Below are 17,100 nucleotides of genomic sequence, written 5' to 3' on the forward strand. Positions count from 1 at the left end.
TTGGCTTTAACTTATTTTCCCCCTATTTTGATTTTAAATTGTCATAAACCACCCTTAGTGGTGCATAGACACTAGGAGGGCAGAATAGAAACATTTTGTTGTTGTTTAGTCGTTTAGTCGTGTCCGACTCTTTGTGACCCCATGGACCAGAGCATGCCAGGCACTCCTATCTTCAGAAACATTTTACATAAATAAATAAAATAAATGCCTAACATTCCTCACCTCCTGACCTAAACTGACAGAAGACCCCCATACCTTGATAAAGAAAGTTTCTGCTCCAGCTGGTAGACTTCATCCAGCAGTAGTTGAACCCTAAGTTATTTCCAATGTTGAAACAGATGCAGTAGATTACTGTTTGCCAACTTAGTCCCTGGTGGCTGGGACTGATGGGAGACGCAGACCAAACCAGCTGAGGATACAGGCTCGCAAAGACTAACATACATACTGGGCCTCTTTCGTGATGAACGCGCAAACACAGCCCTGACCTAGTAATTGCCCTGTCCCTATGCTGAATAACTGTGTGTTTGTGCATATCTTGTACAACTGATTCACAACACAATGCAAAAGGCACATATTATCTGATGCAAAACTAACCCAGACACAAGAAAGAACAGGGCAAATACCATGTAGAATTTAGGAAATACATCTTTGATTTCTTCTGCATTCCCCAATAATATTCTACTGCAGAACCTCTGTGGTTGCAATGTAATATTAAACTTGAAAAGAAAGTGATAGTTTCCCATTCTATACCATTATGCTGCCTAAATTAAAATGAAGAACAATGGCTGCAGTACTATACACACTTACCCAAGTGTAAGTCCTATTGAACTCAGTGCAGCTTACCTCCAAGTAGAAATGCATAGGATTGCCCTGCATATTTATGAATGTGTTGGTTTTATTTGTATCTCCCTACACAATGCTAATTTCATGTTTACAATTGGCAAAGGATTTTTTTTATCAGAATAACATATTTTTACACTAATACTCAATCCTGTGATAAACTGGATGTGATGAGACCTGGATGCTGTATAGATGTCTCTGCTGTGCTGGACACAGAGCTTTTTGCACAATAAAAAAAACAAAAACCCAGAAACTCTAATAAACCTTTCAAGGCTCTGCAACAGCAGATGATATAAGATCCAAAATGGCCCTTTTTTTCCTTCCAGAAGTGTCACTGAGGGATTGCTTCCAAACCTTTTATTGCTGCTAGAACAGTTTGGTTCATCTTGCGCAGGATGAGAGAATTTCAGAAAACAAACAATCATCAACTTGAAGTCTGGATGGAACAGTTAAATGTAAACAAGTATCTGCTGCATTTAACTCCCGGTCTGGTAAGGAGCACCAGTAATTTATAGAGAATTATAAGCATTCATTTATCATTTCTATAGCACTTTTAATATGAAGAATGCTTTACAATCCATACCTTATGTCCCTCGCTTTCTACACGCCACGTTAATTTCATATACTTCATAATTATTTGCAGCCAAAAGCAGAAAACTTGGGCAATTATTCTATAGAGCACTGTGCCCTTTTCTAAAGGGGAAAAAAGTGTCCTACCCTGTTTTCTGCAGCTTTTTTATGGTTCGGGGAATGTAAAATATTGGCTGGGGCCTTGTGTACTCCACTGTCCTCTACTGGATAATATCACAGCTACTGACTCAAAGTGCCCATGACTCATCATCTTTTCAAGCAAGTGTCCTACAAAGATGACACAAACAGCATCTAGTGCACATTCAAGTGAAGCCTCAGGGGGTTGGGAATGTAGATCACAGGCCTGTTTGTTCTGTTCTTTATGCCATTTACCTGTTCAGCTGGCATCTGTGGTATATTCTTGCCCATTTGTTTGTACAATATTAAACTAGTGTCTATAACTGCCTTCGGTCCCAACTGTGAAACCGCAGCCCCGTTTTGCCAAGTACATTCTAGACACTGATCCAGGTGCTAGCCAAAATCTTTACAATCAAGTCTAGTCTATATATGCTATACATGCCACAGAATTATTTGTGGGGCACCTGGAGGGGTATTTAGTGTGGGCTGTACCACCACTTTGGGCTGCAGGTAGAGTATGTCATTTCTTATTATTATCCTACATTTGATAACAACAAAAAGTTCATTGCAGGTAAAAAGCTGGCATATCAGGGACCAAAGTTCTAACTGAGTTGTTCTAGTTTTCTTCTTACATTATTTGTTCACACAAGGGAGCATTACAAAATGTGATTTCCCATCTGTTGTCTGAAGTCACACAGTCCATGCAGACCTCCCACCTCATTCTGCTGCATATGTAGACCCAGGCTCATCCTGTTGTTTTGAACTGAGATAAGGTCCACAAGGTCTTTCGTTTGCATGTGGTCTTGGGGAAAACAGTCTCAGGGTAGCAAATAGGCAATAAATGAGTTAAAAACGGCAATACAGCAATAGTATAATAAGCTGTGTAATATAATGAGAGTGTAATAGCTGTGTAACAGAGAGAGAGAGGAAACGCTGGCACAACTTGTACCTTACCTATTGAATGTCCATCTTTTCAAGGACATACAAGAGATCAAGCCTCAAGATATCCACTTACGGAAAAGAAACAGTGATTCACTCCCTTAGGGTAAATGACAGAGAGAAAAATGTATTTCATTTATAGGAGCCTGCCTATTAAAGTATCCCAGCTGCTCCTATAATAAAACACCTACAAGTGACTGACAACATACCACAATGATTATGCACATATTTTTGTGATGGAACAGACACTTCCACCACGAAACAATACCAGGCCAAACCCTGATAAGATTTAAACAAAAATGAAATCGGCCCACAACAGCTATAAATAATCTTGAGCATATCACCATTTCAGCATGAAATTGTTTTGCTCACATTACAGGGAGATGCTCTGGTGCTAAAGAATAGAATTTCCAAATAAATTACTGAACTTTCCATTGCATAATTTTCTGTGCAAGCCGGACTCGTCTGGTGCATGCATCTCAAAAAGTATAATTTCCGTGCTTTCACGTTTACTGAGTACCTTGTAAGATTATATCTCACTTGAAAAATAAATGCAGTCAGATAAGGAGCAACGGACATAGGAAAGAGGATTCTGTACGTGAACTGGGTACAGAGAGAGAGAGAGAGGTGAACCAGTGGAACAGGCAGACTACTCTACAGCATACTGTACTGCCCTAGGTTCCTTTTGATGCCAGACCACAGGCACCTACTTTTTCACACACACCCCCCCCCCCCGCCCACCTGCCACCAGAGGGAGCGTGAACCATCGGCCTATATCCACCGGCAGGAACGGCTGAAACAGATCAGCTCGCCCTCTCTCCGTGCTACTCTCCCCATTGGACTTAGAAGGGTTTCGTCGCGGTGCACCACGGGAAATGCTTTTTTGCTTCCCTTCGTTTCCTCTAGTCCGTGCGCGGTCGGGACTGCATTTCCCAGGAGGCGCCGCAAGAGGAGGTGGGTCACCTGACGCCTCACAAACTCCGAGCAAAATGGCGGCGCCCGTGCTGCGGCGCTGCCGGGTTTGGCTCGGGGCTGGGCATCGCAGCGTCGGGAATGTCGCCGAACTGCGCGGCCCGGAGGGTCCGGTGGCCGCTAGCGCGCTCTGCCGGAGTGCGAAAGAGATGACAGAGAAGCAGAAACGGTACGACAGGGAGGAGTAGTAACCGGGCTGGGTAGAGAAAGGACTCCTGCCGCATATTCTCGCTTCCATCCCTTGCAATGTTTATTTGTGCTTCATGCAGTTCGTCTCCCTAGGGTGATATTCTGCGTTTTTGTCAGCCTCCCCTGTTCTATTTTTTTTCCCCATTTCACGACGCAGAGCAATTTTTAATCTGACTGTCGCAAAGGTCTGGATAGGAGCGGTAGTAGAATAAGGTAACTAACAAACCGCAATCCCTGGCCTCCCCTCACCCACTGCTCCACACAAAAAACGCTTGTTTCTCAAAGTTTAAAATAAAATGAAGGTTTATACAAATAGATTGAGGACCGTGTCAAAAAGTATACATTTCTTACCCATTTTAAAAAACCCAATACTATGGGTTTTTAAAAAGTGCAAGTGTTCCTTTTACCAGTGGCACAAGCTTGTGGAGGGCAAAATGTGCAGCACCTGGCATACAGGAGACGGTTCTTAACTCAATGGTAGAACATCTGCTTTGCATGCAGAAGGTATTGGCTTCAGGTCTCCAGGAAGGACTGGGAATACCCCATTAGAAACCCTAGAGGACCACTACCAATTAATGAAATTAGAACTGACCTAGATGGACTAATTGTCCGATTCAGTGTAAGGAAGCTTCCTATGTTCCAATGCATGCATCACAAAAAATAAATATACAGTATGTGCACATTGGATTATGATGTCTGCACATCTACACTGCCTTCTTTTCCTATAACTGCATAATAAACGGCATGTTTGGAACAGCCTTTAAATTGCAGTTTCAAGCACACATGAGAAACTGTTTCATTAAAATCAGCTTGCTGTGGTTTTTAAGCTATCTACAATACAACAAAGAGTCTTGTGGCATATTTAAAGATTAAAATATAGGCACCAGTTTTTTTGTGGACTAGAGTTTACTTCATCAGATGTGTCACCAGAGTATCATTCAGTCAATAAAGTCAACTCCAGTCCACAAAAGCTAATAAAACAATAAATTTGTTGGTCTTCAAAGTGCCATGAGAGTCTTAGCTGGTGTTGCAGTAGAAACCACAAGCATGGCTATCCCTCTGGAAATTACACTAAGACAGACATCATGCCAAGATCATGGTGCTCTTTTACAGAAGGTACAATTTGGGATTCCCACCCCAACCCGTAACCCATGGGTAGGCAAACTAAGGCCCGGGCCCCGAATCCAGCCCAAGCGCCTTCTAAATCTGGCCCACAGACGGTCCGGGAATCAGCGTGTTTTTACATGGGTAGTATGTGTCCTTTTATTTAAAATACATCTCTGGGTTATTTGTGGGGCATAGGAATTCATTCATTATTTTTTTTCAAAATATAGTCCGGCCCCCCACAAGGTCTGAGGGACAGTGGACCGGCCCCCTGCTGGAAAAGTTTGCAGACCCCTGTGTAACCTTTGTGGCAAAATATGCCATTTTAGTTCTAATGTTTTCTAAATGCATGTTGTTCCATAACTTATTCTGTGAAGTTCCGTTGAATAAATATCTCAGGGATGGGGAACCTGTGGCCCTCCAGCTATTGTTGGATTTCAGCACCTATAAATCTGAGCCAGCCTGGTCAGTAGTCAGGGATGATGGGAGTGAGAATCCGGTTAACACCTGCAGGGCCACAGGTACCCCACCCAGATATATATCTTTTGCATCCTTTTCCCCCACCGATATGTTTTGAATTTAAGCAGAATAGTAACTTAAAACAATATTTAACAATAACTCCTAATTACTTTTCATAATAAATGAGATGAGAATGGGAAGCTCACTTTGTTTGAATAATTTCATTATAGAGAAACAGAACTTTGGTCTTGGTTGGGTTTTTTTAAGTGTTTTAATGTTTGAAAGAAGCACTATATTTGATGTATTTGCTTAGAGCTTTTCTGCTTTCCTAATCTCCCATCTTGATCTAAGTACTTCTGTCATAGCTACGGCGTAAGCTTGACTTCACCAGTGAAATATGATATTTGTGTCTTTTCTTTGTACAAGTCCAGATAATTACTTCCAGAACCTGTCAAGCGGTTCAGGCAGTAAAGGTGACTGTTCTCTTGCTCATATAAAGATTATGGATGTGAGAGCTGCAATTACTTTTCAGCAGATAGGAAGGTGCTTGTTCTTCCTGTTCAGAGAACCATCTCTTGAGTTGAAAAGATGATTTCTCTATTGCCAGACTACTGATGTTTATGCTAATCCAGTACTAATAGTGCTCTGTAGACCCACCTTTCCCAGCTTGAAAGTGACCATCTGACAGCATATGCATAATTGAATATGCCACCTGTCTGTTGGAGATTTCTCATACATAGAAGGATATCAATTAATATTTATTTTCTATTTCAAAATCTCCACTGGGTACAAAATTGGATACCTGTCCAACAAACCCTTTCTGGATAAAATTAACTTCTGAAATGCACTTTAAATCAATGTAAGGCTTTCAGGATGTGGGTTTCTTTTTGCCTTCTAACATGCTGCTTTTTGTACAATTTTCAGCTGTTTATGAAAACATTTCACAACATCTTTCAGTGTTCATTATACAGCAGTTGTGGGCTTGTAGTGTGCTCCAGCATACTGTTGAACTCTGATACTTTTGACATTTGTATTCTCCACCACACCACACCCCAGCTGTTTTAGAAATTTGAATTGCATCAACCCAGCTAGTGAATATTTCTTTTGACTTTCTTTTAGGAATGTTCCCTGGGCAGCAGTGGTAGGCCTGGAAATTCATGCACAGATCTGCTCCAACTCAAAGCTTTTCTCTGGTTCACAAGTCCAGTTTGCAGCAGCACCTAACTCCTTAGTATCTTTTTTTGATGCTTCTCTACCTGGAACTCTACCTGTAAGTTTGAATTGAATGCTTATATTAGTATTGAATTTTCAGCAACAACAAAGCCTGTCTTATCAAACAGGAACAGGCAGCCACCATTAATTCTTCAGATTTTTAAAATTATTAAGAGTCATAATGTTTAAAAGGGATACAGATGGTTGAAACACTTCTGTCTAAGAAGGAACAAGCAGCTTGCAACTGCCACTTAATTTCCCTCTACCTTTTCCCTCCACATTGATTCCTTTTTGTGTAATCTTGCCTTTTTAAATTTGTAAACTAGAGGGCAGTGCCTCTTGACTCACTTTCTTTTTTTTAATATTACTATGAGCTGGTTTAGCATACAATATTTGTCTGAAAAGCAGGATACAAATATAACCACTTCAAATAAATCAACATTATTTAACAGAGCACCATCCATGTTACATGTACTTATAAGAAGCTTAATAACAACAAAAAAGACAACTGTCCTTACAGCTGGCTCACATGCACCCCCAAGACTTAATAGAGATTGTTCCTTTGTTTCTCCTGCTACAACAGGGAAAGTAATATGGGTTTGGTTCTCTGGACTTGGTAGAGCCACTGACTCCACATCAGGCTCTGATTTTCCTTCAGCTTTAAACACTACTAGCCTTTTATGGCAAGGTAGTGTTTCCCTGCTGCCATAGCAATCTGCAACATGAGCATTGTGTAGTTTGCCATCTGAATGCTTACTTCGAAACAACTACTACTTGACCTATCCCTGCAAGTCCCTGGAAGATTGTGAGCCTTCCTGACTGATTTCCTAACCAAACTACAGTATTTGGCCAAGCAGTTTGAAATTATTGACTTACTTTAAAACGCAATATTAGGTTCTGGCCTTTTAGTGTTCCAGCATAGGTTCTTTGGTGGGATGCAGTAAGATTACCTCTGCTTGTGTTTATCTGTATAGAAACATAGGAAACTGCCTTACACCAAGTCAGACCATTGGGCCAGCTAGCTCACCATTGTCTACTTGGCCTACTTTCCCCCAGTCCTCACTGGAGATGCTGGGAGTTGAACTTGGGACCTTTTGCATATAAAACATGTGCTGCACTGCTGAGGCATGTCCCTCAACAAGAGACTGGCATCTGCTGCAATGAGATTATTGGATATTGAACAGGTTGCATGTGAAGAGAGATACTGCTAGGTGTGGCCAATCAGCTTTCAGCATAGTGTAGTATTGTTATATTCCTTATTTTGGACAGACTAAGTATGCATGAAGAAAAAGCCTTAAACCTACTGGGTGGTATCCAGTGGTGCCTTTTGGCTTTGCATAAAGCGCTTCCATTCACGTAAGTTGGGACACCCCCATCTTCAGCTGTCTCCTCCTAACCCAATTAAGCCAACTGTTCTCTCCCTTCTAGTTGTTAATGATAGTTGAACTCAGAATGGGATACAGCAGAGAGGGCTGCAGTAAGTAGGAGGGATTGGCAAGAAATTGGTATCATTTTCCACTAAGGGCATAAATGGATAAAACCCATTGATGGTTCTGTTGTACGTGTATGACAGTTAAATGTAGTTGAACCTCTTGTGGGAAGCAAATATGACCTTTCTGCTATTTTTTATTTGTAACGGAGCCCGTGCTATACAAACAAAAATTCCTGGATGCAGCTCTTGATGTGTCTTGTAACAGATCCTGGGTTATGACTGAGGAACACCCCATCTGAAGTGTTGTAGAGCTGTTGTCCATCAGAATAGCCAACATCAGGCAAAAATGAGAGCGTGTTGTGGTACAGTGTATTTTTGCTGTGTCTATACCATTCTTTTACAATAAAGTTGTATGTTGTGAGCTACCTTGGGAGGGTTAACCCTGATAAATATAAACACACAACACCTTAGAAGTGCCTAGATAAATAAATAAAGCAAAATAAAGTTACGTGTGAAGATTGTCCCTAAGCACACATGGAATATGTGTGAGGGCAGCCTGCATGCATCTTGCCATATTCTTCTGGATTTCTGTACATTTTAAGTAGAAATGGTTGTTCCTTTTACAGTTGTTCCCTAGTGAGAAATCTTGAGCCTAAGCTGAAACAGGCTTCCTTTGAGATAAGAGCTCCTGATTAGTAGTCAGCTTGATGGCTAACCTAATGAAAAATTCGTGATCTGCTCTTGTTCACCTCCAGCAGAGGCTTTTATCTGTGCAATGAGAGCGAAAGAAAAAAATATATTTTCCTTTACAGTTTTTGGTAGATAAGTTGAAAGTGGATATTTAAAAATGTTAGTACTCGAGTGCCAGAATGTGATACGGAATTCTATTTTTATTTATTAGTATTACTGCTTCATAGGTTTTATTTTATTTTACGGTTTTAGGCAAGAGTAATGGTACCTTCCTCGTTTTAACAGGGTACTTTAGTGTGCATGAACATCTTAATGGTTGCACAATTTAGTTAATGGAGTATTATTCCAGATGTGATTTGGCATCTGTTTTAGGCTTAAAATTCTGTCTGCTTTAAAGTTAACAGATGGAAGAAGTAGTCCTTTAGATACTTTAGTTGCATATGAAAATTTCGGTAGTTTTAAACACAAGACTGTTTATATTTATGCAGTAATTGCCAAACTTTCTTATAGCAGATTCAAACAACATGTTTCCCAGCACTGTTGAAGGTTGGAAAACAGACACCAGGAGATCTTCTAACTAATCATCTGTGGGGAGGACTTTTGGGGAGGTGGGCATTAAAAGCAGTCATGCAGGAGAGGCAATTGAGACTGATGCTGGGAAAGGTGAGATTTAACACTTTACCTGCATCATTGTCCTAATCTAGATCACTCATTCAAAGCTATTATCCCCATAGGAGAGGTGGGTGGTGAGAGAACATACATCATGCATCTCTTCTGCTTTGAACTTCATTGTACTCTCAGACAGACTGAAACAAAATGGAGAACTCGAGGACGCACAAGAAGGGATTGTTTTAAGTGATTTTAATGCCTTTAATGTTATGTTATGTTTTACTTTATATGGGTGGTTGTCTTGGGAGGCATTTTTGCCAGAAGGGCAGCCCATATGTTTAGCTACAAATCTCCCAAAAAGTCATACAGCTCACACAGAGATATATGCCCACTGGTTGGGCATTAGTAGCAATGGTACACTGACGACACCTGATGCACACAAAGTTGGCTGCATAGGGTTGGGGCTTGCATCCAGTTAGGGAAGATGGCCTTACACTTTGGGCTCTTTCAAAGAGGCAAATGGCCCCTGTGTGGCTCTCTGGAGTTCACTGGTGTACTCTTCCTAAAACCTGCAAGGAAACAATTCCTAATTACCACCTCACCATCCCACTAACATTCCGCATTAAAAATATTTCTGAAATCCTAGTTTTAAAGCTGGCACAGTGCATTTCTTGAGAGAGCGCTACAGATTGGGGTGTCTCCAGCTTGAATTTCGCTATACCATGAAATTAATCCCTTGTTTGGCTACACTTTTACCAAGTTGGCTGTTTTGCTTTTTAAAAATTGCATATGGCCACTGGGCATTTGCTGGATGGAGAGTTTGGTCATTCGTGCCATGAATTTGATGTTCCTGCTTGAAGTAGCAAGCAGGGTCTTTCATGAAATGGGTGTATAATATTTAGCCAGCTTAAATCTACTCGCTTGGTTACTATGAATTTTATATTGATTTCAACTTCAGTAGGTGCCAAATGAGGTCAACACTGAGACTTTTGCAATCCTAGTTGTGTGCCAACATTTTTTATAGCTGGGGAAAAGTTAAACCAGGAGAGTGTAGAGCTTAATTATTTTGAACCTGAAGTTCCATATCAATAGTTAATTAATTTAGATTAATCTGTCACCTGGGGAATGATGTCTACAGCTGAACGTTGAGGAAGAATCATTTTGTTTACTGGAAAAGGTCTTGTGTCTGCAAAGGGATTTTTTGTGGTCTTCATTATTCTGTACTACAGTATCTAAATATTTCTTTGATCTGTCTTAAATTAGTTTTGCATTGGCAGAATAAAAAATAAAGAGCACAGTTCATTATTAACTTTGGCAAATCCCTTATGTAATTATTAATGGCACCTCATTTGAGGTAGCAAGGGATTGAATGTGATGGGTTATTTATCTGGAAGAAGGATCCAGCCCATTCACTGAACTAAACCAATACATGCACATTGATGATTAGCACTGAGAACATCTCTTTTTCCAATTTGCGCTTTTAATGCAGGACTGCCTTTATTGAATTTCTCTTTTCCACAAACGCCAATATTTGAGGGCTTTATTATGCAAGAGCTGCTTTCTAACAACACAGTTGTGGTAGATTAGTGAATCAATAAACTTGTAATAGCTCCTAAACATCTATATTAGATTTAAGTTTCCTTTTTTTTTGGTGTTTTAGTTTTTTTCTGTAAAACCATGGATTTTGGGAATCCCAAATTGGAAGTTCATCCAGTTTGGAATTAAAGATCTCCTCTCCTCTCCTCTCCACAGATACACAAACACACTCATTTGGCATTAAGCTACATTGCCAGAATAACCCACTGGCCTATCCTAAACACACACGTGTATAAACAATTGCATATTGTTGTCCTTCTTTTCTTGTAGGATCAGTATAGCAGCTGCCCAAATGTGCTTGCTTGTGCCACTAGCAGACATATTGTTTACATACCTTTTACTGCTTACTTCCCCCCAAATTAATAAATCATGGTTCCCAGGGTTGTGTGCTGTTGGTGTGGAAGCACTGTTTTCACTGAAACCCACACAAGTGGTCAGAAGCTTTCTGCTAAGTTCTACATAAGTTTTACTCTTTAAAACTCTAGAAATACTTTTAAATAGAGCAGTAATGAAACCCAAGTGGCAAAAAGAAAGGCTCCAGTTTCATGCAGATACTTAAGATAGCTGAACAGTTAAAAACCAATGTAAAATGCCAGGAGAGAGACAATTATGGATATTCTTTTATTTTGTAGAAGAGAAAATTTACAACTGACACCAGAATCACTTCCTGCATAGGAAACTATTATTTTGACACTAAAACAATTTAATACTTCAACAGTGTTGGCAATCTCTCATTTTGGTCTACAAGTCAGGACTAATTGGATCCCGTTCTGCTGCTCTTTAAACATTTCTGCTGTATTTTACGCATTTTTATTTTAGGCTCAACAGTTTTCTCAAATGTATAGCGAACACCCAAGAAGGCATACCAGTTACACAAAAGGTTTAACAGCATCCTAGTTTTTTGTTTGTTTGTTTTTTGTTTGTTATATGCCATCTTTCCTTCAAGTGTATGTATCTCATTACCTTACTAGATTCAGATTTTGGGTTTCTTCTGTTATTGTTTAGTCATTTAGTCATGTCCGACTCTTCATGACCCCATGGACAAGAGCACTCCAGGAACTCCCGTCTTCCACTGCCTCCCGTAGTTTGGTGAAACTCATGCTTGTAGCTTCAAGAACACTGTCCAACAATCTCGTCCTCTGTCATCCCCTTCTCCTTGTGCCCTCCATCTTTCCCAACATCAGGGTCTTTTCCAGGGAGTCTTCTCTTCTCATGAGGTGGCCAAAGTATTGGAGCCTCAGCTTCAGGATCTGTCCTTCCAGTGAGCACTCAGGGCTGATTTCCTTAAGAATGGATAGGTTTGATCTTCTTGCAGTCCATGGGACTCTCAAGAGTCTCCTCCAGCACCATAATTCAAAAGCATCAATTCTTCAGTGATCAGCCTTCTTTATGGTCCAGCTCTCACTTCCATATATCCCTACTGGGGAAACCATAGCTTTAACTATACAGACCTTGCTTCTAGGACTGAGTTAATTCTAAAGCCAAATCATTGAATTCCTTGGGGCAGGGGACTAAGACTTGACACATATCATAGCCAAGTAGTATATATCTCAGGAAAGATTTGGAACTGTGCATCCTATTTACAGACTGGCTTTTTGTTTGGAAAGGGCCATTGCTCAATGGTAGAGCATCTGCTTTGCATATGCAGAAAATCCCAGGTTCAATATTCGGTGCCACTGGGTACGGCTGCGAAAGTCTAAAACCCCAAAGAACCACTGCCAGTGAGTGTAGACATTATTTTATTATATGGACCAATGCTCTGACTAAATACAACACAGCTTCTTACATTTCTGCACGTTGACGCTCCTGTCCTAGAAAGCACGGGCATTACATCCTCCACGAAGAAAGCCATGGCAGAGGGGAGGAGGAAAGAAAATGTTTGAAGTGGAGGAAGTTCCTTGCAGAACAGCAATAATTTCTTCATCTTGCTATTCCAGACAGTTATACTATGATGGAGCACAGAATAATGGCAGTTCAGCTGCCATTTGAAATCGGTGACAATAGGCACACTTTGAAGCTCCATATTAAAGGAAGCTTGGTGATTTCTTTCCATTTAATTTAAGGGAAGGATGGAGAACTTATGGCCCTCCGGATACAACGGCAACAGCGTTGGACCATTGACCATGTTGGCTGGGGCCGACAACAGAATTGGAGCGCAACAACATCTGGAGGGCTGCAGGTTCTCCACGCCTGACTTAAAGCTGTATTAACCTGGCCTGAACAAATAAATACCCATGTCCTTATATTAGAAGAATTTTGGAAATCTGACTTTGAGCGTTATCAAATAGTCAGTCTGAGTGTCCCCCTCCCCTTCCACTCCAAATCCTGAAGATCTGGAAGGGGAGTTGGCACATAAATAAATTGGCATCCCTTGGCATGAGAATGGAGAGTAGGGCCATGCCCACAACATACACTGAAAGCACTGTTATATGACTTTAACAGTCATGGCTTCCCTCCAAGAATCCCGGAAACTGTACTTCAAGGGTGCTGAGAGTTGTCAGGAGGCCCTTCACAGAGCTACAGTTCCCAGCACCCTTAACAGCTACACTTCACAGTATTCTTTGAAGGAAACCGTGCTTGATAAAACTGCTTTAAATATATGGTGTGGTTATGACCTAGGTTTCGACGCTGGATTTCACTTTTATTTATTGCATGTTGTGAGGCTTATCTGTGCCCTGCGATCAGAAATGATTTTGTGCAGTATCAAAAATTATGCTTGCTTGCTGCTTACCCTCTGTGTATCCACACTTTTCCTTGGTCTTTCAAATCCAAATAACACAAAGAGAATGCCTGGAAAGATGTCCCATGTTGCTCTGGTCCTCAATTGCCTTCTGAAGCACCTGAGCTTTGCTGTAGCACTATAGGAACCCCTTCCTGTGAGTTGACCCTTGCCTGTTTTTCACTTACATCTGTAGCTGGCAAGGGTGGGAACCAAAACCTTAAACCTGAGATGTGCCATATGTTCAAAGCATGTTTCTATCCCTGAGCAGCAGCTTCCACTCCACTCACTCTGGCATGGGAAGATACTCTTTTGCATAAGGCTCCAGCGTCTTGCTGCTGAGGCTGAGCTTCCCACGCACGAAAAAGACAGATAATGCTTCTTGAAGGCAAGCAAAGTGGAATGTGCGCTGTTTAAAAGGCAGTGTGTGGGAGAGGCATTTGTTTCATACTGGGTATCTGAGTGAAGTCATCTGTCATGTTTCTTTAGGTTCTCAACAGGAGATGTGTAGAAGCCGCAGTGATGACGGGCCTTGCGCTGAACTGCACCATAAACAAGAAGTCCTTGTTTGACAGGAAACACTATTTCTATGCAGATCTGCCTGTGAGTATGTATTGAGCTTTGTCCCTCAGCAAATCGGAAGAGGGGCAAGCCTGGAGAACTGATGGGGAAAACAGGCTGGGAGAAGAGATGGTTTTTTGTTCTCTGCCACTGTTTTGCCCATCCAAGCACTGAGCCCTGATGAATAGGCAGCTGTAGCCAGTCTCTTTCTGATTGAAGGTGATTGTCCTGATTGCTGACTGCAGTCCTGCGCCTCATGTTTCCAATGGCTTTGGATAATTAAATTGAGAGAAGGCGCTGCTAGGGCCAGACTTCCTCTATTCCCTCTAATTGTCTGTTAGGGTTAAGACAAACAGTCTGATATTGATCTTTGCGTTTGAAACGAATGTATTACAAATCTGCATTATGGTCCTGGAGACATCACAGGCGTTGGTTCTCGTTACTTTAAAGGATCTGAAATGCAACATCCTCTTTTTACATGTCGCTGATCGCAAAAGCAAATGAAGAAGACTTTAAAAAATCATGCAGTACTACCTGCTGATATTACAGATGACGCTTATATTAGGACCAGACTTGCTTTTTCAAACGTAATGAGGCAAAGCTCAGTTCTAAAGTGAAACCCGTCCATTCAAATTCATCAAACAGTCAGGATTTATCGTTTTAAAATTTAAATAGGGGCCTTTGTTTTTCCTTGAAGCCACAATTGTAATGCTAAAGATCCACGATAGTTTTTTCTGCTCTCTGCAGAAAATCCCTGCATCAGGAGTGGAGAACCTCCAGCCAGCCTGTGCCCACCTGGCCATTTTGGGGAAGCCATGACCCACCTAATATCATGCATTCATTTGAAGAAGCAGTTTGGATATGTGCACTGCAGTGCGCCTTCAAACCTCCATTTTGTGGAAGCTTGAAGGAACAGCACAAGGGCTCTTTGAAAGCCCTTTGTAAACATTCCTGCAAGCAGTGTGGATTGTTTACTAAGGACTGTTTGAAAGTCCCACCAATATGGTATTCAGAGGGCAGCATCACCTGATATCACTATAAGGTGAGGTGATTGACAAGTGGTTGGCCTCACCTACTTGGCAAATTTGGCCAGAATAGGTTCCCCACCCCTGCCCCATATTCTGGGGATGGGATGCAATGGCAGGGAGGGAGTATCTCCTTAGTAAGAAACCCCCCTAATAAGTTGCTGTCATTGTTGACTTCTACACCTGTATAAAAACCTTTCAGGGTAGATTAGATTAAGAGATAGAGGTTGCCAAAAGTCACCTAGGCTAAACTAAACATGATGTGGGAGATCTCTAATCAAATCACCTGGCCTTTTTAAAAGTATAAAATCTGCCATGGGGAAGGGTTGTGGAGCTGGGGAAAAGGTGTTTAGCCTTCCTTGCTATGCTGTTTTCTCAGAACTACTGGTCCTGAGGCTGATGAGGGCTCCACTGGGAAGAGGTGCAGTATGCACATGCAGAGACCACAAGTGGTTTTTAGTATAAGAACAATGGGGGCGGGAAGCCACGTGGTTCCTCTTAAACCTTAACAAGTGGGTGGGGGATCCATGATTGTCTACTTTGACTGTTGCAAGTCTATATGTGAGTGGGAATTTGAAAGTGTGTTCATGGTACCGTATACAAAGACCATATGAAAATAAACAACAAAATTCCATTCTGGGTGTTGATTAAAGAGAGGTTGACTGCCTATTCTGTTTGTTATTTTTTGAGCATTTTAAAAGGGATTCTGCTTGTGGTTCAACTTGAAATAGAAGAACTGTCCAGCCATTCATTAGGGTTTGGAGTTTCCCTTTGAGGTTCACACACACAAGCCTTAATTTTAGCCAGGGCTCCCTATAATTTAGCCCCACAATCTATATTCAGTACAATCACATATGACACACAAAAGGATAATAAAGTATTATTACACTGTAACAAAACAATAGAAGTCACATTTTGTTAGCTCAAAACACATGCAGTCTGTCCCTTTTCCCTCGCCATACAGTGTGTTAAGTGCACAATGCCCAGTTTGTTATGAGGGGGAAATGCAGTAGAACACTAACACAGGGTGTGACTTGTGTGAAGGGGAGAGATAGCAGGCGGGAGAGGATACTTGACCCTTCTGTCAGCCAGTTCAATCCTACTCCCCAAGGTTGTTTTTCTCATGCAAAACTGCCGTAAGCTAGCATTATCAGAGCCTGTAATGAGATTCATAGTTTTATTACACATGTAGATAAGATAAATGCTACTTTGGAGATCTTTGGACGGTTGAATATGAAAAATGGGGCTTCAGATAGAAAATGGAATGCCTGTTTCTTCTTGTCACTTGTCATCTGTTAGGTTTAAAAAGTAATCATTTTAATGGGGAATGGTGGAGGGGAAAGCAAAGGGGAAAGATTACACTGAGTCTTTAATGTGTATTGCATGAATTTGTTGTTAATAATTGCTTAGAGAAAAGGGCCATCTATTGGAATATAAAGTTGATATACGACCATTTTAAAATTGTTGATTGCTACAATTTTAAATGCAGGCTGGCTATCAGATCACTCAGCAACGGCTTCCCATTGCTGTGAATGGGAACTTGTCATACATTCTGCGCATGGGGAAAAACCAGAATGAAATGGTAACCAGGAGTGTGAGGATCAAGCAGATACAGTTGGAGCAAGACAGTGGAAAGAGTCTTCATGATGATTTAAGGAGCCAGACCCTTGTGGATTTGAACAGGGCAGGTAGGTTTGATACTCTTTTGTCTATGTAACTATTATTTATATTTTTTAAAAGGAAAAAGGCAGCAGCATTCTGTGCTTCTGTCTGAGGCTGTCAGTGTTACCTCCTGATGCAAGTTGTTCTACACACACAAACACAAACACAAACACAAACTGAAAGGCTGGCTTGATCAAGGCATCAAGAGAATGCCTTTCTTACAGCTGGTCTGCATGTCTGGCAGTAAATCCAGGGATGGGACTCTGGATGATAGTTGTGTTTGCCATTTTCTAAGGTGAAAGGTGAATCTGGATCCTTCATACATGCTCAGGCACACACAGAGAGAGCTGTTCTTCAAGCCCAGGTTCTTCCAGCCAGGAGTG

General features: G+C 41.2%; 1 protein-coding gene across 8 annotated transcripts in view; it reads left to right on the forward strand.

Moving 5' to 3' along the window:
- The first annotated feature begins 3,417 nt into the window (after positions 1-3,417).
- The window catches only part of GATB (glutamyl-tRNA amidotransferase subunit B), a 64,012-nt gene continuing 50,329 nt past the window's right edge, over positions 3,418-17,100 (forward strand). For 6 of the 8 annotated variants that reach the window (XR_014552154.1, XR_014552155.1, XR_014552156.1 and 3 more), the window contains exons 1-4: positions 3,441-3,628; positions 6,331-6,481; positions 13,959-14,072; positions 16,545-16,743. Coding sequence is in view for 1 of the 8 variants with exons in the window: in XM_083631207.1 (XP_083487333.1) it covers positions 3,477-3,628; positions 6,331-6,481; positions 13,959-14,072; positions 16,545-16,743 (616 nt within the window). In the remaining 7 variants the exon portion in view is untranslated. Of the gene's footprint in view, positions 3,629-6,330; positions 6,482-13,958; positions 14,073-16,544; positions 16,744-17,100 lie in introns of all 8 variants that reach the window. The other 2 variants (XR_014552153.1, XM_083631207.1) reach the window with 1 other exon arrangement.

Source organism: Podarcis filfolensis (assembly GCF_964270895.1).
Source record: "Podarcis filfolensis genome assembly, chromosome: 9".
Lineage (NCBI taxonomy): Eukaryota > Metazoa > Chordata > Lepidosauria > Squamata > Lacertidae > Podarcis > Podarcis filfolensis.